This window comes from Enoplosus armatus, chromosome 21, assembly GCF_043641665.1.
Source record: "Enoplosus armatus isolate fEnoArm2 chromosome 21, fEnoArm2.hap1, whole genome shotgun sequence".
NCBI lineage: Eukaryota > Metazoa > Chordata > Actinopteri > Centrarchiformes > Enoplosidae > Enoplosus > Enoplosus armatus.
The window spans coordinates 8,721,843-8,745,896 of NC_092200.1; the positions used below are offsets into that span (position 1 = coordinate 8,721,843).

Consider the following 24,054-nt stretch of genomic DNA (forward strand, 5'->3'; position numbering starts at 1 on the left):
ATATATATGGCCAAAGCTGAATATATTGGATGATGTGAATGGTACAAATGATGCATCATGTCACTCGGTCTGAGTTTCCCTCACTAATGTAAGCTGGTCCTGTTCTGCCAGATCGAACAAGTAGATCCCACAACTGTACTGAAGACAAGATCATAGACGAGATGTGTTTTTTTGCAATAACATTGTACAGAAACACTTCATGTCTCCATTCACAATTGAAAATATGATACAGCAGCAATTTTGAAACTGCAATGGCAGAAAACGAAAGCTTTTGTGGTTGGGCTCTTTAATGAGGTGTTTGCTGACACCTGCTGTCCCAAAGCATGAAGTTATGCTTCTACTATATATATTTATATATATATATATATGTTGAGACCTTGCATTCTAATTATGCACACACCTAATAGAATAAAAAAATACATGAATTACACTGCTGCAGGTTTATCTTGAGCATCTTCTTTTTATAAATATTTGAATATTTCTGTCCACCCATAAAAATCTGAAACATAATTCAATTAAAATTTATATAAAGAGAAGAAACAGAAAACAATCAGAGCTGCATCAAACCTGGCTCGCCCATTTACACCAATCAAACGTCAAACCTACACATAAGAAACGAGGGTATTTCAAATGAGGCATAAGGCAAAGAGGCTTCAATGGTAAATGCCTGAGATTTTTTTTACACGTGTACTCATCTCAAACTCAACCCATGGGAAAATAAAATCATTGACCCCCAAAATTCAACAATATAAAAACATAAAACCACATGATGGATCTGTGTGAACTCCACCTCAAACTTTCTTTTTCTAACAACGTTTCATTCTATTCAGCAGGTGACAGATAATGGTAAGAGCAACAAGACAAAATATTATTCACCTTTAGGATGACTTTTAGCAGCAAATAAGACACTAAGGCTTCATCCTGTTGATGTGAGATACAGAATGCCTAAATTATAGAGTACATTCAGATTGTATTAACCACCTGACCTTCTGTCCTTCTTAAATGTGCAATTCAGCATGCAGCAATGGCACCTGTCTATCAATAAAACTCTTAGAATAAACTCTTAGAAATTAAAAAATAGTTCCAGTGATGCAACTTACAATCATAAGGGAAGCTTTCTGTATCATACTGTGCTCTACATCGCCTCTAATGCAACTCAGTTATGGGTTAAACAGGTTACTTATACTCTGGTACAGCAGTCTTCTTAACTGTCTGACACAGCGGTCTCAGGCGTCTCCTCCATGATTTTGGCTGAGCTTGGGGGCTCAGAACTGGTATCTTGCACCTCTGGGAGACTTGTGTCACACAGGTTCTCCGTGGTGACTTCAAGGCCTACAAGGTCATCTGCGGTCTCTCTGCTTGGAGGAGTGGTAGTGATCAGGTCAATAACACGCCCCTGCTCAGTCTCCTGGGTGTCTGGCTCGTCTTCCCTCTCTGGAGATGAAGGTCTTTGGTCAACAGATGAGGTATCTGTAAAAAAATAAATAACATAGTTAAAGGAAAGCGCCACCTCAGGATACTGTACACTGTTATAAACATTGTGTTTCTGTTATGAAAAAAATTATTTTAACTTGCTTAACGTGTTGCTGCTCCATCTTCTATGGCTTTAAACTTAAACTCTTTGCTATTTTAGCTGTGTTACACATATATTCATATATCTATAATTTGGGAAGACTACTTTTAAATGCTAAGAATAGAAAATAATTCACCAACAAAGCAATTAAATTAACCCAGACATGCGAGCCGTGCCGACAATAGCTGTTTTTTTCATTACTAGCAGGATGGCATTGAAAGCATGTAATTGCTCTATTCAGCTGCACAATTCAATCACTTGTAGAGGGTGGAGAGATACTTACCCAAGCTGCACTGATCACCAGAGTCATCTCCGTAATTAGCAAACATGGAGCTCTGGCCCATGTCATTGGTGGAAACCATGTCTGACAAATCCGGAGTCATCGCTTCGGGTATGTTGGGAATATCTGCAATTCACAAATGTCCATTATAATCTGTGTGCATACAACATACAGAATGTCAACTACATCGGACACTGAAAACAAATGCATGCATTCTTAAAATTTGATCTGGTTACCTAAGTCTACAAATGGCTGTGTGGGTGAGGTTACACACAAGTCCTGCACAGCTCCTTCGATTTGATTCAAATCTATTTCACTGACGCTAGAGGGGCTGGATGTAGCCATCAAAGGCACCTGAGAACAGAGAACTTGTGTTTCAAGTGACTCAGAAAAAAACTCAACAAAAGTCTCTACCAAAGAACATTTAATAAAAGAAAGATGTGATAACCTGTACCTCAGTGTGGTCAGTTGCAACCAGCTCTTTGCCGCTGCCAATCTCCACGGATTGCAGAACATTTCTGTTCTGGGTGTGAGCTGGACGAGTTGGAATTCTGTGCAAGTAGCCATAACCAATGCCACAGCCTAAACTAAAATTTAAGACAAACAAAACAAGGGTATTATGTTTATTGTGTCTGTACATAAACAGGTGACAAAATAAGAAAAGGTTGCAGCTATTTAAGGCATGATACCTACCTTCCCTCTCCTCCCCAAGCTCCATTTGGAGTCACCACTACCTCTCTGCATTGGTCCGTCTGTGTGTTGTACACCAGCAGCTTCAGAGGTTTCCCCTCATTGGCTTCAATCAATGAAAAGAAATCCTCTGACTGCAAGCGTTAAACATAACGAAGAAATTTAAGATTTTGCACCTTATTTTGTTCTAGTGTCTTTTTTATATCCATTTATAAATAAAAGCAAAAAAACAAGAAAGCTTACATCTTGCAACACCTGGTCAGCCCCCACGATAAAGTCATCGTGAGCAATAAGGCCGGCCAAAGCTGCAGGAGAACTGGCTTCCACATCCTAAAAAAGATGGTTATGAAAACATATATATTTAAAACCACCATCTGAAGTTAAGTTAAAACTTAACATTGTTCTGTTATATGGGAATTTATGTATGAGAATAACACACCAACATTTCTCCATTTGGTGGTACCAAATTAGGAGGTATCAACCCTACAAGAATTTTAATAGTAGGGACAAATTTGGAACAACAATTAAGTAGAATTGTTTTGTTTTGTTTTTGTACACCTTTGTCTTCTTTAATTGCATCTAACTAACAACAAAATACTGAAAGAAAATGTGCTGGCTACCACCTCAAAGCTGCCAATAAACTGTTTTATATCAGGCCAGCAAGAGTTTACCATGTGTGAGTTAAACAAAGACATTTAAAAAATAGCCCCTATTAAGGCTAGACTTGACTTACCAAGACATGCCAAACATTCTCATTGGCTCCTTCAAAGCTGCAGAAGCGGACACTAGCACCTAGCAGACCCTGACCACCCCACATGTTACTGGGTATCACCTCCAGTTCCCTCAACCGCTGGGTTTTAGAGTTGTACACTTCAAGTTTGACCGCTTTCTCCACGTTGGCTTTTAGAAGGTCTTTCAGCAAGTCACTTTCTTTATTCTGGAGAAAGAGACAAATGTGGACTTTTCCAGCTGTGACAGCGCAGAGATTGTGAACCAGTCTTCATGTAAAAAAAAACATGAAATGAGATTAAAGAAGAGTGTGTGGCCACTTTTTCTCCTGAGGCCTGATGTTTCAATTGCATTGTGTGGAAAGAAAAATTGGCTGTCAAACAGGGTTTGCAATACAAACACAGCACAGAAGCACACAATAAAACAATGTTAAAAAACATATAAAATCCATAGCAAATCACCACAATATACACTAAACAGCCCAAAATTAGTTAATTAGTTAAGGACCAGACCAAAACAAAGACATTCATCTTTGTTGTACTATAAAATATTATGTAAAACAGCAACTTCATATGAGACTTAATGCTGCTGACAAACAAAGGATAGGTCAGAGGATTAACATGGTAAGTGAACACATGGAAATATGTTTAACCCCTTGGGATTCATAGCTACATGCTGGAGAGCTTCAAAAGGAGACCCTCTGCATAAAAATGTAAAGACACAAATGATCACTGAAAAGGTCCTTTAAAACTCATTTAATCCTCACCCTGTCCCTTATATCTTACAATTCCGTTCATGATTGTAAAGAAATAACCATTAATAAAGGATTTCTTAATCAAATATTCTGTCCAGTCTACTCACAAGTCGGGTATTTCCTATAGAGAGAATGAAGTCAAAGAAGGGCTCCAGACCAGCCCTCAGAGCAGGGGAGTCCTCTTGAACCTAAAATGTGAAAAAACACAATGAGATTTGGTTTATTTGACATAAAAGATATCGTGTTATAGTCGCCCCCGTGTGTCAACTAAAGATATCGCATTGGCCCGAATTTCAGGATCATCCTTGCGAGATATCGCACAGTGTTTCTCACATGGTGAATAGGTTGATATGCAATATTAGAATTTATCCTTACTTGTATCACTTTCTGTAGTAAGTACTAAACAACTGCAGTCTCTAGCAAAACTTGGGTGTGTGCCAAATGCCACCTCATCATGGGCGGACACCATTAAAGCTGACCACGTTACGAGTTACTACGTTTACAGAATAACCTGACAATTATAAACTAGCTATTGTGTTTATTCATAGATACATACAGCAACAATATATGTCCAGGACTAGCATAGTTAGCAAGTCAGTGACCTAAAAATGAGTAACCGATATTCAAAAAAATGAGCTGAACCGAGGTTTGTATATAAGGTTAACCTTACACTAACGTTAACTTACCCCGTGGACATGATATCCACTATTAGTTCCCCCGTCCGACAAAAACGAGCTCTGCGGTAGCCCCATTGCCTTCAACAGTCACGTAATACTAACACTGACTAAATGTCACTGAGGTAGAGTAATGTTAGAAGGCATTACTGAAAGCTACACAGCTGATTCAAGCTAGCTAGCGCGGACAGCAGAGGCAGGTTGACAGCGGGCAGTTGAGGTCTAGGCAAAGCTAATAAATAAAGATGCCAGAAAAATCGAGTCTGCGCGGAGCTTGATATCCGTGATGACACTACAAAAATTAAGTTCGATTAGCCGTCCTTTTACGCCGTTGCCTGGCAACAGACCACGCTAGTGTAAAAGCTCTAATCTCATTCATTAAAAACTGACCCAGTCCGTGATAAATGTGGATATTTAATACAAAATGTCGTACATATAAATACATTTTGACGGTTTGCAGCCTTACATGGAGCATGTCTGAGGAAAATCAAGCATATTTGCATATAGTTTAGCTATCTTCCATTTTATAGCTAACAGAACGTTAGCTACAATTAAATCAGTAGCCAGTAGGTATACTTGTAATCTGATTTAGGTTAGTTAACGTTAGTTAGAGTTTCACTTAGGGATAGCCTTTTGGATTACATAGTAATGTTCCTAGGGAGAGAACAAACCTACATTCACAAGCCTAATTTGTCTCCCATATTTCATTGATTTACAAGAATAGTAACCTATCTTTTATATGCATATAGTTATAGTTAGTTATTTATGTTTATACTGGATAATTACACATCGATATCTCCCACTGAAATAAGAATCTGTCTGTTTTTCACAATATGGGGTTGAATTAAGTCATATACTGTATGCAGGCTGTGGGAAATTTCCTATTTTCACTGGTTGTTGATCAGTTATCTGTAGGGAAATTTGTGTTTGATTAACGCTCTTCACAGATGGTCTTGTTGAAAAATGCCTGCATGTGAATGCACCTGCTCTTTTCCCACCATGATAAGAAATATGAGGTCTTGTTTTTAAAGTAGAATAATGTGAAGTGAATACAAATGCAAATATAATCACCATATAACAATGACTATATAACTATATATGTATTGATTTTGAGAGATTTATATGGTTGCTGACTACCTGTAAAGTAATCTGACACTTTTCCAATGTGCCCTCCATTTCTCAGTACAACATGGCATGGTGTATATTCAATCTGGTATTGGCAGGTAACTTAATGTTTGCCTAATACTTTCTGAAGGTCTTCCAGTCTCAAACTGATATAAATAGTTAAAAGCAAACTTCCACTGGTCCTCATTGCTCCAACATGATTTGGCTTGTGGCTTTTCTGTCCTGCATTGGTAAGTTTTTCAAGAAATATACCAACACAAGTTACAATAGACTTTTTCAGTGATTTTGTGAAGATTAAAACGTCACAACTGTACTCTCTGTTCATGCTCATGTGTGCGTCAAAGGGCTGATTTGTACTGAAACACCCTTCAACCATAATGTGCACAATCAGAGGGTCATTGGAGGCCACGATGCTAAACCCAACACCTGGAGATGGCAGGTAAAACCTATAAGCACTACTTCTTTTGTATATTCAAGCTATTCCATTTTTTATGTGCTGTGGAATTTTCACTGTGTATTTGGACTCTTTGTTTTCTCTCAGGCTTCTCTCCAGTATGATTCATACAATGATGGTTTATTCTACCACATCTGTGGAGGCTCTATCGTTGATGGTTTCTACATTCTGACTGCAGCTCACTGTATCCTCAGGTTGGTTCTCTCACTGGTCCTTAATGGCATGAATATACACCTATTATTTGTGCTTGTGAACATTTAACATAGGTAATTTTATTTACCTTAATGTCAAACTGAATGCACTGAATAGTCTTGTCAATCCTGTTCTGTGCTTATTCCTTGTCTGCTGGATAAATGACTGTAAGTGAGCATAGTGTGATTTTGTTTCTTACGTTCCTGCCAGCATGGATGCTAGTCTGTACCGAGTGGTGGTGGGTGAGTATAACCTGTATGAGTATGACGGCAGTGAGCAGTTCATCCACGTGGAAACGATTGTCGTTCATCCTGGCTGGACTGGAGACCTTGGCAAGGGGTAAAGTGACAGCAAGTCAGACCACTTCTCTTAATTTAGCCCCAATTTAAAAAGGCAAGCTGTTGACAGCAGTAACCCAAGGGGATAGTTTAAGGGGTGGGGACATCACATGCATTCACATTTAACTGAAAGCAATCCTGTATTACCACTTACTTTGAATACATTGAATTGAGGTGCCTTGCACAAGCGGATGGGAACAGAACTATTGCATCTCCTCCCCAAGTCAAAACAGTCATAAAATTGCTTCTTCAAATCATGGGCTACCATATAATAATCACATTTTTTTACACATGAAACAGTTCTTTTGTTTTGTTTTCTTTTTTTTGTCTAATAGAAATGATATTGCTCTCTTGAAACTGGCTAATCCTGTGTATGACAACGGCTACGTGGCTATTGCCAACCTTCCCAGCCCTGACCAGATGCTGCTTCATGGCTTCACCTGTTACATCACCGGCTGGGGACTAATGGACTGTGAGACCCACACCCACATGTGCTAACTGTCCCATGCACACCATTTATGTACCTCTAATGAAAAAACTCCTTCACTCCCACTCACTCTATTCACAGATGGAGGGAGTGTCCCAGCCATCCTACAGGTGTCTCCCATCGCCGTGGTGGAGCATTCGGTCTGCTCCCAGCCTAACTGGTGGGGCAGCATTGCTCTGAGCTCCATGGTGTGTGCTGGAGGGGATGGGGTCATCTCAGGCTGTCAGGTACAGCAAATATAAACAAACAAATATGTGTGTGAGTATTTAGATATATTTTACCATTTTTTTTAAAGGTAGCAACTCTCCAACATCACAAGCTCTTGTTTTGCTCCACTGACAATATTTTGGGTCTCGTTTCTGGTTCTAAAAATACTTTTTTAATTTCCATATATCCAAGACCATCCAAAGTTTTTTTTTTTGTGGATTTCTTTCTGTATTCTTTAAGTGACACAGAAAAATAGTCAGTGATCCTGCAACTAATTACTTATTTACTAATCAAAGATGATCATTCTGACAACAATGCCAGCTATATTAGGAATTATCCCTGACTCCCAGCAGACCTGGGGGGCCAGAGGGCTAAGGGTAAGCTGTATAAAAGAGACTGAGTAAGAGGTAAAATCCTACGATTGTACGGCCTTCAAACTGGACCCTCTCTTCTTGTGTCTGTTCTTATTGCTACCTGTCCCAGGGGGACTCTGGTGGTCCCCTGAGCTGTTTCACCGACGGAGCCTGGAGAGTCCATGGTGTTGTCAGTTACGGTCCATCTGGCAGGTGCAACCAAGTGTCTAAGCCCACCGTGTTCACCAGAGTCTCTTCCTTCCAGGACTGGATCTATTCAGTGAGCCTCCTATTGCCTCTATGATGTGATTCTGAAAATGTAACTCTATTTCGTCTGCATATTTCAGTTGCCTGACTTTTATTTATTTGTATGTTTTTTCCAGGTTGTAAGAAGTCTATAGATGGTGCAGTGTTTTCTCCAAACTGTGAAATAAAATTAATATGCATCACAGTCCATTTTGTATTACATGAATTATATGTTTGCTTGTACTTCTTAATTTAGCCAAAGGGTGGCAATAGTGGTTCATGTTTAGACTAAATACCAAGCTGACCTCTCAGGCTTGATGTGTTTCTCGGCACTCTTGTACTTTCTCACAGTGTCAGAAATGTACTGCTTATTGGATGCATTTTGTACTTTGCTTACAACCAGTCTGCGAATGGGGCCACAGTTAAAGGGTCACTGGGCGAATACCAACAAGAGAAGGAATGGTTACAGTCCTGATCCCCTGACCGCCCAAGCTGCAACCCAAGTGGGTGGAAAATTCCTCAGGATGTTTTGAAGGATGTTTTAAACCAAAGACCAAAGGGACCGGACTTCTGTTAGGCTAAAAAGGCTTAAGTGGCAATGTGGCGTGGAGGTAAACCCTTTTAATGTAGTCAGAATCAAAGAAAACCAAAAGGAATTCTTGCAACATCTACCTAAAGACTTAACAAGAACCAAATTTTCTTAATGGTGGCCACATGTGAGCTATATGCAGTCACTGGGCCGTCTGGAATTTCTGGCCATATGTTTGTGGTGGTAGTCAGGAGACTACAGCATGACATCACATAAAGTGTTTTTCTCTTAACCATGGAAACCAGGAGCCACACATGAATTCCAGCGGTTTACATAAACCCCCCCCCAAAAGAATGTCGTTTCAGTGCATCTAATGTAGCGTGGATGTCTACTGCCTTTAATACTACAGAAAATATAGTGATTTTAGTAGGTTAAAACGTGAAGTCATTGAAAATGTTTTCAGTTACTACATAAAATATGCATAAGATAAATCAAAGCAACTGTGTGGGCATATTTGCTCATCCTTGGCCTCTGAATCTAAAACTTCACTAAGGTTTATTATGTACGAAAATTCACTTTAACAAGTCAACATATAACAAACAACAGAGTCAAGCATTTAGAAAATGTTTTTTTTTATTATTATTTGGAGGGACAGGCTGTCAAAATGGCTTAGATGAAAGAAACTGTTTTTGAACAGCAGGTTAAAGTGTGAATATGTAAAAAATAAAGCAGCTTTGTTTGCTCTGCAGGACCATTCAAGCAGAAATATGTACAACACAAAAGGCAAAAAGTAAGACACGTTCTTTGAAAATAAAATAAAAAAAGCTGTACTGTAATACATTACATTGATAAACACTCACTGTTGCCATTTCTTCATGAGAATTGATGTTTTATACAAGAGAAACAAATGTTTGCTTGCAAAAATCAGTGCCCTCTTCATGGCATAAGAACATACATTGGATGGATTTCAAAGTAATCAAAAAGGCAAAAAGCGAATAATACATTTCCAATGTGCACTCAGCACTTTTCAAAGTATACAATTAATCAGAACAAGTTTTAACAAACAGGACCTGCATGCATAATTTCTAAAGGGTCCAGAAAGGCTGTTGAAACAGCTGTAGAAAGGGTGAGATATGTACATCAACTCTCTAGTGTCCTCAACTGTTCACACAGGTGACAGCAGAATCACCTTTGAAAAGTCTTGTTCTATAATTACTGAGGCAACTCTTCAATTTTCAGGGTTTGTGTGTGCAATAAAAATTGTATAATATATGCAGTTTTTATCCACAAAAACCCTTTACAATGTGTAATTTATAACGTAATGTAACCCAAGTCACAGACTTCCAAGAAATTCAGAATACAATCAAATTGATCTTTGCAATTTACTTTTTTTAGTGGCATTTTGCTAAAATATCAAACCATAAGACTGCCTATGAAAAATACTTCAGAATGCTAGAGAGCGATAACCTTCATAAGTATACATTTCTCTATAATTCATATATTACAAAGGTTGTCCCAGATTGAAAACTACTCATTTTGCTTTCTTAATAAAATATTCAATTTTTCAGTGATTAGAATTCTTTTGTCAACCTACATAAATTAGTTACAAAATATTAGTGTAATTTTCTGTGGTTACATTATAGGCAGCGATACAATAGACCCATAATTTAGTTTCAGTGATTAGGGAGATTCCACAGTTTTCAGTCCCAAAGCTTAAATGGAAGCACTGTGCACACACCATCGGCAGGCATGGCTCCCCTGGTAAGCAGGCACATCCAGTAAACTTCACAACACCCCATTTTATTGCCAAAATGTCTTAAATTAAATAACTAATGAAATGATGACATAATAAGTTACCAAAAAAAGTTAGATGTATAAGAGAATAGATATTAAATACTTTCTGATGGACTTGTGGTCCCATTTCCCATAACAACGCGTGACAGGTGATATGGAAAAAAAGGAAGGAAGATTGCACTTTCAGGTGAAAAAATCAAACCACAGTGCTTCTTGAGTGAAAGCAGGCTTTATCTGAAATAAATAAAATAAAATCATGAAAGGAAATAATTTAAAACAAAAGCAATAAAAGACAATACAGCTTTTAATGGCATGAGCATTATTTCTAGTTACCCAGCTCATAAATAAGAAACTCCATAATTTAGCGTTGAACTGTTGAATCGACCCCATACAACCAAAACAATGCCTATTCATACATAACTATTTTCACAGATAAAGTGCTGATCGAGGAGCTTTTAGAGGGATTTTTTGTACCATATAAGACCCTTGGGAGAGATCTTGAGGAGAAAGAGTCCACTAGCTTCAGGATTCAACACAGGGAGAGGACCCTTACCTACTCAAGTCATCTGGGTGTAAGCCCAAAGGGAGGACATGAACAGGACTATGTTGTGATTTAACTCGGGTTTCATATGAAGGCCATCACAGCAATGGTCACCATACATTGCCTCCAAAAGCTAGAAAGCTAGAAAAAATCCCTGAGGTGCACATTCAGCTGTGTTGAGATTCCCAACCTGGCCCCGGTTAAGGTTGATTCCTGTTTAGCATATGGTTGGCGATCTTGGTTTGGTTAAAAGAGCTTTCTTAGGAATTGAGAGCCATCATTGGTTTCTATGGGCCTGGTCAAATTAATCTGTATCTTTTCACTTTTAACACTAGCTGCCATCTCACACAGCAATAATCCCAAACTGCTTTGCTAACGTTTTGAAGGCAAGTCTGGAATTTGAACATTTATTAGGCATGAGGGAAATCACAGCTTCCTCCAAAATCACGTTGACATTGACTTCTTATGTGCATGTTCAGTCCCCTCCCAAACCCCTGTTTTTTTCTTGCACTGCACATTTTCACGTTTTGTCAAACTTTCACAGACTCCATCACAGACAATTTCATGGCTTCCTCCAACAGCTGATTGTCTGTAAATGTGGCAGGGGGTTCTGGGACAGACTCTGAAAGGCCAATCAATGACTCCAGGAGGCAGGTCCCTGGGTCACTTGCCGGAGGGAGGCTGGGGTAACTAGGCAACTGAAACTGAAAAAAGTTGTCCATGTGTTCGTACTCCTTGAGGGAGTTGTAGAGTGAGCTGGGCCCCAAGCAGGGGAAACCGTCAAAGAATTCCAGGTCTGACTCCGAAGAGAGGCTCAGGTCCATGTTATAGCTTGCCGAGCGATCGACGGTGGGGGAGGGCGTGCGTGGCACACTACTGCTATGGAATAGGGCGTTTCCCTGGTTGGCGTTCTCATCCAAAAGTTCTGAGATGGCTGTTGCGCGATTGTCTGTGTGATGGTCTGCAGAGCCCAACAGTGCAGCGTCTATATTGTCATTCTCGTCAGCAAAGTCCACCATGCTAAAGCTACCAAAAGCCTCCGTAGATGGCTGCTGTTGTTCTTGCCGTTGATCTGGGCAGCAAATGTCTTTACGGTCCCCACCGTCCCTACTACTTCTCGAGCCGTTCTCTGTGTCGCTGAAACTGAGAATGCGGCTCAGGCCTTTCTCATCTACATCCAGCTGGGTGTGGTGCTCACATGGGCTCTCGCCTGCCTCGGAGTCCTCACTCTGACCTGAAGAGTCTGAGTCTGTCATATCGCTGCTGCAACTGTTCTCTCCAGCCGCCGCCAGTTCTGAGCTAAAAGGGAAGGAGGGCACTGCTGGTAAAGAGGTGGCCCCTGTTTTGTTCTCCTCCTCCTCTGTGCTAGACTGCTCCTCCAGTCTCTTCTCCAGCTCCAGCTTCATGATAGTGTGGATGTAATGTGTCTGTACCCTGGTGGAGTTGAACTCAATGCGACCCTCTGTGTTTCCGCAGCCGTCCTTGGTACAGCCACATGGGAAAGAGGAATGATCCATCTGTGAGAAGCACAAGGAAGTAGTTAAATTACTTGTGAAATCCCAATTGTATTGTGACTTGGAGCCGTTATTGTTGAACCTCTTGTTCTGAATTTTAGGGGGTTTTCAGCTCTTACCTGACATTTAATGCCGGCCAAGCTGCAGCTACACGTCTCAGGCTCGCAGAAGCCCTGGCAGTCACAACCGCAGTTCTCCCTGGAGATCCTCAGCTCATGCAGCTGCCTCTTCTCCTCCTTGTCGATCTTCTTCACACCGGCTGCTTTGAGCAGAGCATAACGACGTTTAGGCGGGTAAGGCTGGAGGAAAGAGCCCTCCTCCAAGTTGGTTCCACTGATGTCGATGTCCTGCTCAGGGATGTCGTCCACGGTTAGCCGCTCTGCCTCCTCACTCTCTTGGGTTCCATTGTTAGTCAGCTAGAGAGAATAAAAGTCATCAAAAGTTAAATTGTTGCATTGAATTTGTGTATCAGAATGTTTGTGTCTTTAAAAAAATTATCCAATACATTTTTGGGAACGCTTGCTCACCTTCAGTTTGAGTGCCTCCAGCTTCTCCTCCCTGAGTCTGTTGAGGAGTTTTTCCCGGCGTAGAAGCCGCTGCTCCACAGCAAACTCAGCAAGCGTATAAGTGCGCAGCACACTGTGACGCTGCATCATGCCCAGAGTGCATCCTCCTCGACTGGGAACACTGGTGAAGCCCTGGCACCGAGGGAAGAAGAACACTGTCACCTGGTCAAAGGTCACGTTGCCCCGTCGTGCTCTCTTGGATTTCTTAAGGATGGATGTTGCTGTGGACGGAGAAAGAGTAGATTTAGAATACAACTTGTCCAAGAAGGCTATTAGTGTTTTAAACAGGAGGGTATTATTCCATTCTTTTAAACTGCCTCAATTGCTTTTATGTGCCACTAGATGGCATAATGCTCCACCACTTGAATCCTTGAGCTGTGTGCAAACCCTGCTGAACAGACTGTAAAAGGACACCCCTCTGATTCATTGCCCTAGTCCTCAACCAAGCCTTATCATGTACCCAATTAAAAGACATTGCTAACAGCAGTCCAACACACTTACATCCTGTTAGGTGAAACCTAAACTACCACGAATCCATTCAGCCTTGTTTCTTGTCCAACTATGCGACAAAAAACCACCCAGCCCAGGAATTTCCCCTTAGTGGCCAACACCGTGGAGGGTGGAGGAAGCAGAACTGCCAGGATCACAAACTGTGAGTAAATGCTTAGGGCTGCCGGAAGAGGTGGAGGGTGGAAGTGCAGCTCCCAGGACAGGAATAAAAACTGCCCACCCTGATCTCCCTGCAAGCTGACAATCCCCACAAATGGCTCAGGAACTGACGGGGGTCAAAGGTCCTTTCTCTGTTCAAAACATTCAGGACCCACAGCAACCAGCCATCTTTCTATACCCAGACAAATACAATAAAACCATATGGTAATCAAAAAGGAAATATATGCGGGAACAAGCCCAACAATTATTTAAGCTTTATTATAAATTCCATTTCCTCTGCCCAGGAATATTCAACACGACTTTTGAGCCTTGCTTAAAGACGAGCAACTTTTTCCTCTGCTCAAGCCGCCAGAGCCAGTGTTTCCTTTTGTGTATGTGTGAACAGAAAGAGATGCTAATACTCCACATGTGTTGAGCATTACCTTTATTATGTGGTGGGGAATTCCTTGTAGATTCCCATTTTCTGAGCTATGGAAATTTCTTGAGACACACCCTGAACAACTGCCCGCGAAAGTCACAGAAGTCAAACGGGAAAATCTGTGTACTTGGTGTGATAATTTAAGCTCAGATGAAGAAAAGCAACCTTTTACCCCAATGCAGGTACAGACAATAGCCTTAGTATGTCATCTAATCCTCTGCTAGGGGTAATACAGATGAAAGAAACTGCCAGTTTCAGCTTCACATCCATCAAATCCAGTCAGGCTTATGACACCAGCAGGAGACAAATGACACCTTCTCTCCGCTGCCTCTAAATGGGAAAGCTTTGCTGGCGGTTTTCCCCCCCTTCACTTCACAATGGCAGGCAACTTTCAGTCCAACACAAACACCGGATTTATAATGGTCTGCACAATCTGCTCTTATAGATGCGTCTACTTGCCTTCTTTTCTTGATTGGCCTACCCCCCCTTTATTGTATCCCTTCACCCAGCCTCTTTCAGCACCTGTGCTGGGTGCACGCCCAGGCTTCAGACAAGGCTCTGTGTGTTCCCAGCCTTGGCAACCTGCCATGCTTCTCCTCCTGGCTCCCTGCCCCACCATCCTGGAAACCTCACAACTGTTTGCCCTTCTCCCCTACAATCCCTCTCCAACTCAACCGGTCCCCTAAAGGCCAGCAGACGCACCCAGGTCCAGACAGAAACACCCTGAAGCCACTCGACCCACATCTCTCAAGGAGAGGTGAGGCTCTGTCTGTCTGCAAGGCTCTGGGAAGAAGGTGGAGACAGAGCCAAGGTGTGCAGCCACTGCATAATGCGATTAGCCATTTTGCAGCTTTAGGGCATGAAATCAAAAGGGGTATTCATTGCAGAAGTCTGAAATCATTTCTGTGAAGTGTTTCATGGGCTGCCAGCTGCCTAAATTCCTTAACTCTCCCCCATTTTTATGGGTTTGTTATCAGAGCCTCCGCGGAGCAGTAAAGACAAGGCGAGAGAACACATTAAAAAGCATGTACCATCAGCTCTTTCTATGATTTATTGTTGAGGACACTCACTGTTGAAATTTGTTGCTGGGGAGCTGGGGTTGCTGGGGGTGGAATCCAGAGTGTCCGAGTAGCAGCTCTCCCCCTCCGAGTCCCAGCCTGAGCAGGCAGAGGAGAGGGAGGAGGGTGAGGAGTAGCATGGGTCCTCATCCACCTCCTCAAACTTCCTCTTGAGAAGCCCACTCATGGCGTTAGTGCGAACAATCTGCAGGAGAGAGCAGAGGGAGGGGTTATTAGCTAATTATTCACACTTATTTTAACAGCTTTGATCATTAAGGATTCGTGTTCTGTCTTGTGAATGTAAAATATCTGGTAACGTAACACAACCAGAACCAATAAATAAACATTATCTGCATACTGCATGGAAGCTATTGTACGCAAACAGGCTTTTCACAGTGTTATTGGTACAAGTGAGTCCTGTGTTCAGCCATGTGAGACGTATGCATCCCAATCTCGTGCTGCACTCAGCTGAGAGTGGAAATAAGCCATGGCACAGGAAGCAATCAATCAGGCCTATTCGCATAAGTCAACAATTACTGGACCCTTCACCCTCTTCCAAATCCCATCAGCTCAGCGAATGCATTGATTAGAGCGAAGGACCGAGCACAGAGGTGACCAAATCATCTTGCCATAGACATTTAATTTCAATCATTCCCTTTAGGCAGCTTTCACTATCAAATACGTGGGCCAAAGAAGCCAGGGCAATTTGCCACTTGTCCTGTTTAACGTGTTCAAATGGCTCTCCTAGTAAATATATACAGCCATGCATAGTCAAGATGTTTTGTTATGCAATTCCTGCATGTATTCTTTCAGAGCTCCCGAGAGAGGGGCTGCTGGTTCAGCGATAAAAACAATCAATCCTTTGAGAGAGACAGACAGACAGACAGACAGGCAGGCAGGCAGACAGACAGACCGAGAGAGTCAGGAGAAAAAGATGATCACCAGTTCATGAGAAGAAGGAAAGCTATTTACCCTGTAATTTGTTTCTCTACATTTTCAAAAACATTGCCCAATATCTGTGAAATCTCTTCCATGTACAAGCTTTGTTGATCTCTTTAAATCTTGTTTTAGTCAATGAATAATACTCTCATAGCTCAACCACATCAACCTCCTGTCTCCTCAGCTTGTTCCAGGAAAAAAAAGAACCACTGACATGAAAAATGAAAAATGTTGGATGAGAAGGAAGGTTTACTGCTGGTGTGTTTTATGGCTATGGGACGTAACTGCGTCACGTAGCTCTGACAAACAACAGACAATCTTCTCCACAACTTCTGGGAAGCGCAAGGCGATGGTGACTGCTGGACAAGATAGGTCATCATCGCAGTCCGGGGCCGAGCTCCTGCTTACTTAAACAAGGAGGGATGGAGGGAGGAAGGAAGTGAGGGGAGAGGGAAGACATGACTGGGCACAACTCCAGCGTAGACACTCCCTACGATGATGTGGAATGAGAAAGGAGGCTTTTACTTTACTCATGAAGAGATCAATTCACCATCAAACTGTTTACAGTCTTCAAATCGCAGCCAAATCACTTACAGCTGCTGCAGCTCAAGCGTGTTATAGACACTTCAGTTTTTGGTTATTTTGTTCAAACATTTGCAAGGTAAAACCTATAATTTTGTACAAACGTTTATAAGGAACTGTCAAAGGACTGTTTTGCACTTTCTGTTTCTTTTTTGGCTCTTAGGGGATCTTTAAATTTATGTCCATGTCACTTATTAGACTGAACACGGCTCAGACACCAAGCTGTCCTGCCAGCAGGCTGATTTGTCACCACTACTCCTTAGAGGACAGCTAAATGTGTCAAAGGCAACATACGTCATGCCAAGAGATCCTCCAATGACTTTAGAGGAACTTTAACTCAGTGTGTGACCTGCATGCTTGGTTTGTCTTATCAGGATGTTATGAAAGTGTCAGCACTCGAAGAACAGAAGAAAAAAAAAGCCTAAGCAGGTATGCAAGGAGGGGGTCGTTTTCAGCATGGAACAGGGAGTAATTATGCAAAACCAGTCCTCCCTTTTGACAAGGATAAAAGATAAGTCAGAGTCAAGGGCAAGAGGCTAACACCTTTGTTTAGGCAGTGGGGGCAGCTTTGCAGCTGTATAGGGGCTTGTTGTTATTGGTGCAGTCAGATATTGTTGTCCCCAGTGCACATATGATGAATGAATCACCTTGCAATAGGTCAAGCTGGCTCATACTGTCTCTGCAACAAACAAAAAGGCTTCCTTCACACTGTGGCCACCTCAGTGCGCAAGCGTGTTTTACATTACCGAACCAACGAGGAAAGCAGCCGCTCATTTCCCCATCCATCAACGTACTCGAGCAGGAAATAATCTCCAAATGCCTTTCACAGCTACTAATATTATCACATCATGGGATTTGCCTTGAAACAATTTAGAAACACCTGGGTGCAGCATCTGTTGTGTGTTCTAAACGCCACATCTCAGCATACATGTCTCTGTGTGAGAAAGGGGGAGTGCACATGGGTTCACCTTACATTTTTGCCATCACTCCCACTCCCCCTTTTTCCAGTAAAAAAAATAAAAACAAAGCTGTGAGGCATCCTCAAGGGAGTGTATAGCGCCAGCTAAGCAAAGTCTTTTTAATTAAAAGCTGCAGTGAGGCAGAAGGGGGAGGAGAGGGAGGGGGGGGCAGTGGTGTCAGAACTGGGTCATTGTCTCTTGACTGCAGTCTACCTGACACATTGATTTGTTAATCCTGTTCAACGGGCAGAAACAATGGCGAGAGGTTAATCCTGGCAAGGGGACGGCTTGTAGTCAATCTGGAGGTTCTCAGCCTGCTCAGCCGCTGCACCCACAGAACAAGGCCAAGAGAGCAGGGAGAGTGGATGGAACAAGGGACTGGGGGTAAAAAGACAACAACTGTGCAATGACTCATTTACAAAAGGGTGGTGGCAGTGAAAAAAAAACCTCAACAAAGATAAAAGAGGAGAATTCAGAGCTGGGTCTTCAAGACAGCAGTCCCAGAGAATGTCTGCTCTAAATGGAGAATGGATGTGATCGGACAGCCGAGCCAGAGAGGGAGCACAGCATGTTTTCAACGCGCACTAAATTATGCATCACTGTCATTCCATCAACCGCACACAGGCAGGCAGATAAAGGACGCATCCGCTGAGGTGCTCCCCAGCCAGTTGTCACGGAGTTGGGAAGATAAATCTCTGGCGAGGAGATTTGTCACCAGAAGCACTACACAGCTCAAGTCAGATGCATAACTATGTCAGTCGAATAAGATTATCTTGATACATGCAGCTACAGGCTGTTAATGTGACTTCAGAATCCCAATTCATTTCTATTTTATCTGCAGACAGCTACTCAAGTTCTTATTAAGGAATCTTAAATTATTATGTTAAATATGTTAAAACATTTAGGTTTAATCAATTGCTCATTAAAAGCATTTAACAGCAAATAAGCTAATAACTTTGCTTTACCTCTTCACTTTAGGTAATAGTTTTAAAAAAGGGATTTTAGGGTGGAACAATTCCTACCTTCATTTCTAGTTTTCCCATTGCAAGATTGCCCATTTATAGGACAAGCACATAAAACAGGACAACCATGAGGACAGAGTGGAATTTGTATGTCCAGGAAAGTCTAAAGGAAAAAAATGTTTATATGCATTCCTGCATACGTAGAGACATCACCCAGCAGTCTGTTTAAACTGCCCCCGCCTGCCCTGCAGCCCAACAGGACAAGTCACAGTTGACTTTGCTCCCTTGCTCTGCCTGTCCAGCCCCTTTGCAGCTGATAACAGTGTGGGTGGGAACGACAAGTCGCACTAAACTTAGCCAGCCGAGGGCATTTACATGGCACACTGACAACCCTGTGCAGTGTCTGAATGACTGACTGAGTTGAGTGCTCATAAAATGTGATAATGATGAGCCTGGGAGTCTTCCTGCATGTGTGGAAGCATGTCTGGGCAGGCCACCCCCCTCCAGGCTTCAAGGTATTGCACCTCTCACTTCCAGCTCTGTCACTGAGAAGACGGAGGTAATTGATCGGAGCCATCGAGGTGACGGCGGGGCTGCATTCCGGCTCCTGCACAGCTGGAGCCGAAAACACTGGCTCTTTTCTTGAACTCAGCTGTTACTCAGAAGCGCTCCACCTGCTGGAACAATGCAGGGAGAGCTCCTGCTTTCTCCTCTATGAGCCTGTTGTTCTCACTGAAGCCCCAAAGTTCGCCATGACTGTGCCACAGAAACATTCTGTTCCTCTGCCTCGACTCGTGCACACACTGATTCCAAAAAGGAGAGGTAGTGGGAAGAAGGAGGAAGGATCGTACAAAACAAATAAATAATGTCATGTCTCCAAGCCACAGGAATTCCTTTCTGGCAACGCCACTCTTGCTGTAATGGGAGAAGAACACAGGCTCTATCTAACCCAGATGTGTTTTCTACTGCTAACCACTGGAAAGTCCTACTCCCATAAGGCCGCCGAGTGAGCTACCTTTCCTAGCCACACCTGACAGGGTATTAGCTTGCACGTGGACCTCACATGCCCTCAGCTGTCATTAATCTGTTATGCAGGCTAAACTTGAATGGCCAGGTGATGCCTGCAGGTGTCAGGGGTTAGTTTACTCAAATTGTGAACCAAAAAGAGGGCTAAAAAAAACTGATTTTAAGTGCACTAATTCCTAGATAAAGTCTCAGTAAGCAGAGAGAGAGAGATAAAAGACGCAAAAATATGTAGCTGTGATTTTTTTTTCTCTGACAGATTTGCAAAAGCAGAGTTGAGAAACTCTCCAGAAAAGCATTCCTTTGCATAACAGTCTACTAGCAGCAAACATGCAGCTTTGGGTGTGTGTGTGGAGGAAGGGAGGAGGTGGTTGTGGGTTCAGGGGTCGTGCTCCAGTCTGGGACACTTGCAGTATGGAATGCTGGGAGAGGACAAAGCAGATGGGAGCTCTCCACTGCTGTGTGGGAGACCGTCAGCAGACTCCCTGCACACCAACCCCCTCCCTCCCCCGTTTCTCTCTCTCGTCTCTAGGCACAAAAGCGTGGGGCCATCCTGCGTGACCAAAATGAAGCAGGCACAGACAACCTTGTCTGAACCCAGCACTGCTGTAGCTACTGCTGCTGCATCTCCCAGCTGGGGAGACAGATACTAAAAGTGTGTGTGAGAGCTTCCTGAGGTTGTGAAACATACACTGCAGTGCACAGGAAGTGGCCATCCAGATTATCTATGCTGTGTCTGACAGCTGCAGGCACCACAAGGTTAGCTGGGTGCAGGATCATATGATGGAGAAGAGGGAGTCAAGAGGTAATGATGGTATTTATCATGGAGAGCTTTTGTTGCCTTTATGTTATTTAAGTTAAGAAAAGGCAACAACCAGGCAAGTTATTACTATTTTCAGAGGCATCAGGGTGTAAAATGTGAGCTGAAGTGGACATTTATACAATACAACAGGACATAAAGAGTCATTCAACATCACTGCACATTCCTGGGAAATGCATGCCACAAGAAAGACACAGCATCAAGTACTACATTCCCTCCCTGTAAACAAAGGATCATTCAGCTCTCTGTAGCCTAATTCCAGAAAACATGATTCCAAAAATGATCCGGGTGAGGTCGCGCTAGAGACGATTCAATTGATTCGGTCGCTTTATCAAAAACAGACAGAGTCTGGCTCCATAAGATAAAACAGCCTCAGACTACAGAGGCATTTCTGAAATAAATGCATTAATAACAGCTTCTGGTGAGAATAATCAGAATCAGCATCTGCAAGCTTTTCTAGAAATTAAATTAACACAAACATGTATGCGTCACAATTACTGGTTATGACAAGGAAATATCACCATGTGCTGTTATGGGGGAAAAAGTGTCTAAACAATGAAGGCGCTCTACATTCCGTATTCACACCTGGCTCGCAGCCTATAAACTGCAAAATGCACAGAGGGGTTAAATGGTTAAAAATCAAGCCATCAATCAAAAATCAATCATGAAATGTGGCCAGAACGTGCACGTCGCGAGGCAATGCCGTCTCTCCCCGTTGACCCGATCATTCCTCGTGATTAATGCTAATTCTACTGACAGCAGCCCCTGTCAGCTGTGTGTGCTCACATGTAGTGCCTTCAGGAGTCGCTCGAGTTACAAGAGGCGCACCAGCACCGCTGAGGTGAACAAGAACAACTCCGCACAGGCTGAATACACAAAGCCGACCTCATCAACTAGTTCAGATAAATGAATCCACAGCCGGAAAATAATGTAATAATAATATCTAATGTAAAGTGGGCCCTCAACACACCCGGTGTGAGCGGTGAAGTTTCTAAAAACCGGAATAATCAGTGATCGATAGGTAAAACCAATAAGTGAATGGAGCGGATTGTTGGAATCTCGCCTAAACCAACAAATGATTTTATTTCTTTGCCATTATCAGATTGTGTATGTGCAGCAGCCACGGGGCCAGTTAGTTAAAAACTCACTTCAGCCATGTCAATATTTACAATAAAAGCGTCAAGTTAAACGAACACGACTCAATGCAAAGTGTGTTTTAAGAGAAATCCAGCCAGCACGCCATAAAAGATTCATCTGAAACTGCATTTTCTCACGCGGCCACACGAAAATAGTGCGTTTAAATGTCTCAGACACAAGAGAAAGAGCATTCAAACTATGTGGCTCCCCTCCTCCGCGGAGGTTAAACACATTAAAATACGGTGTTCAATAACCCAACAGCGAACTCTCCATTCTGCTTCTACTCACCACCAATGCGAGTGTCCGATCACCATTAGTGACAAAATATCGCTGGATAAACAGCCCGATGGGAGACCGGCGTGAGTAAATCCAAATGGCACAAATAAATACAGCGCTTATCCCGCATACAGGCAGCTCTCTCTGTGCTATTGTCTGCGTGTCTCTGCGCCGCACGGGGCTCCGTACCAGCTGAAGCGCTTCCCTTGTCTGTAGCAGACTGCCGAGAAGCGCAGCCTTTTTCGTCAGTGGAAAACTCCCTCCTGGCGTCTGGTCTGACGCAGGCGGTGACACAGGGAGGCTGCCCACGCCGCTTCCTGCCCGTCCTCCTATGTGACTGTGTACTCGTACTATACCTGCACGAGAAACATACATATGGTCATCTATTGTGTTCATATGATATTAGTAGTAGTAATGTGTCATGTAAGGAAACAGTCGCTCCTGTGCCCTTTAAGAGCCTCTGGTGGTGAGTTTGTAGAAATATTTTGTTGTTTGATTTCACTAGATATGTAGATTTCTATCATGAATCACTAAACAAACAAACAAACATTGGGGCACTCAAAGAGAAAAAAATGTATAAAAACACAAATAACTGATATAGAAACTGAACTAAAACTAAAAACTAGGTCCATACTCCAACTCTAAATATATACAGTAGAATGGTAGTGCCTGGTAATATTTCTAATATAATATATGTTCTTTTATGAGTTGAGAAATACCAAACTGTTATCTATTGGCTTATGAGACAATAACATGCATTGTCATTAAGATAAAACCGGGCTCTTCTTAGTTCCTGAAAAGTTTAAGGTTTGGAAATACGTGGTTTTCACAGGGCAGTGACAATATCTACTGCATATATATAGACAATCAAAGAGGTAGATTAGAACATGAAATATAAAAACATATTTAGCTAAAATAATTACTTATTACCTGAACTAAAACTAAAAGTTGTAGTCTAAATATATACAAAGATAAGGTGGTAAAATTATATACATGGTTAGTTCAAGTGTAGTATGAGGATTGAGTGTTTTTATGGGTCCTAATTATTTAGCTATGTAAACTATTGAAAAACTTATAAGTAACAGAGCAGAAACCAGGGCTGACAGTTTGGGGATACATGGTTTTAACAGGGCAGCAACAACACACTGTATATTGTCTTGTAATGTTGTCTCGTGTCGTCCCCAAACATCTCACACCTTCACATAAAGAAAAAGAGACTGTCGGGAACCTCCATAAGCCTCTCTCAGACTGGAGTTCAGTGAGAAGTAGCATCATCGACGGACAGATAACATCACCTCTAATAGTGACGTGGGAGGTGCTGTACTGCTGTGTGGTGTGGCTTATTTCCAGTCAGAGAAAAACACTGACTAAGCCGTATGAAATTATGATTCAGTTTCATTTTTATGGAACACTAAAGTGAAGTACGGTTTCAAAGGAAACAACAGCTTTTACTATAACGAACGACCGAAACTGCATTCTTAAAATGATTCAAGGCATGTCACAGGGAGTTGGACTTATCTGAGTCTGATGACAGTTCAGTTTATTACTGGTTTGACAAAATAATCTTAACTCTGTTCACTTGCTTGGTGTTTAGCTCAGTATCCGAACAAACTCCAACCACTCAGGGTTTATTAGCAGTTGTTGATCTTCAGAGGAGGAGAAGTGTCCCTTTAAATAAAACTTGCAGAAAACATAATTGAACAGCCAACTCAATGGAGAAGAAGAAATAATACAAATAATACAAAATACAGACTTTATTTTGGTGTCAGGGATTGACTGAGGCCCTGAAACTACCGTTCCCAAGGTCAACAATGCATTTTCACACTAAATTAATGATTCCACATCAGCACAACATTTGGAATTCCACAGTGTTGTAATTGCTGATTGAATCAATCGGCAACACTTTTCTCCAGAAGCAGCGACGTCCCACACACCCTTCCCCTCCTCAGCTGAACTCCTCTCAGGTATTTACAGGGTTATTGAGATAGTTTGCTTTCACTCTCAGCTGGACCTGAACACTGAGGCAAAGTGTTCCGCCAATGTCAATACAGGTGCTTGACTCAGATATTTGGGCAGAGGTCTCCTAAAGCTGTGTACATAGAGCTATGCTAATTGTCTCCCTGCTAATAGAGGGCCCTTTTCTCACTGGCCTGTGGAGCCTGAGG

The 24,054-nt window shown here is 42.2% G+C and overlaps 3 protein-coding genes across 3 annotated transcripts; 1 reads left to right on the forward strand and 2 right to left on the reverse strand.

Annotated features, from left to right (window-relative positions):
• Positions 1 to 454: 454 nt before the first annotated feature.
• Positions 455 to 4,778, reverse strand: LOC139304195 (Golgi reassembly-stacking protein 2-like). The gene is made up of 9 exons (XM_070928078.1): positions 4,713 to 4,778; positions 4,134 to 4,214; positions 3,277 to 3,480; positions 2,787 to 2,873; positions 2,547 to 2,677; positions 2,308 to 2,440; positions 2,090 to 2,207; positions 1,857 to 1,979; positions 455 to 1,470 (listed from the first exon to the last, which is right to left on the reverse strand). Exons 1-9 carry the CDS (start codon positions 4,776 to 4,778, stop codon positions 1,205 to 1,207), a joined length of 1,209 nt encoding a protein of 402 aa, XP_070784179.1. The 3' UTR covers positions 455 to 1,204.
• A 1,243-nt stretch (positions 4,779 to 6,021) lies between these two features.
• LOC139304196 (chymotrypsin-like elastase family member 2A) lies at positions 6,022 to 8,160 on the forward strand. Its single transcript, XM_070928079.1, has 7 exons — positions 6,022 to 6,055; positions 6,170 to 6,264; positions 6,367 to 6,473; positions 6,682 to 6,810; positions 7,145 to 7,281; positions 7,378 to 7,523; positions 7,987 to 8,160. Exons 1-7 carry the CDS (start codon positions 6,022 to 6,024, stop codon positions 8,158 to 8,160), a joined length of 822 nt encoding a protein of 273 aa, XP_070784180.1.
• Positions 8,161 to 9,246: 1,086 nt separating this feature from the next.
• On the reverse strand, positions 9,247 to 22,083 carry csrnp1b (cysteine-serine-rich nuclear protein 1b). Its single transcript, XM_070928268.1, has 5 exons — positions 21,902 to 22,083; positions 15,204 to 15,396; positions 13,008 to 13,267; positions 12,600 to 12,896; positions 9,247 to 12,483 (listed from the first exon to the last, which is right to left on the reverse strand). Exons 2-5 carry the CDS (start codon positions 15,376 to 15,378, stop codon positions 11,497 to 11,499), a joined length of 1,719 nt encoding a protein of 572 aa, XP_070784369.1. The 5' UTR covers positions 15,379 to 15,396; positions 21,902 to 22,083; the 3' UTR covers positions 9,247 to 11,496.
• Between the last annotated feature and the right edge of the window lie 1,971 nt (positions 22,084 to 24,054).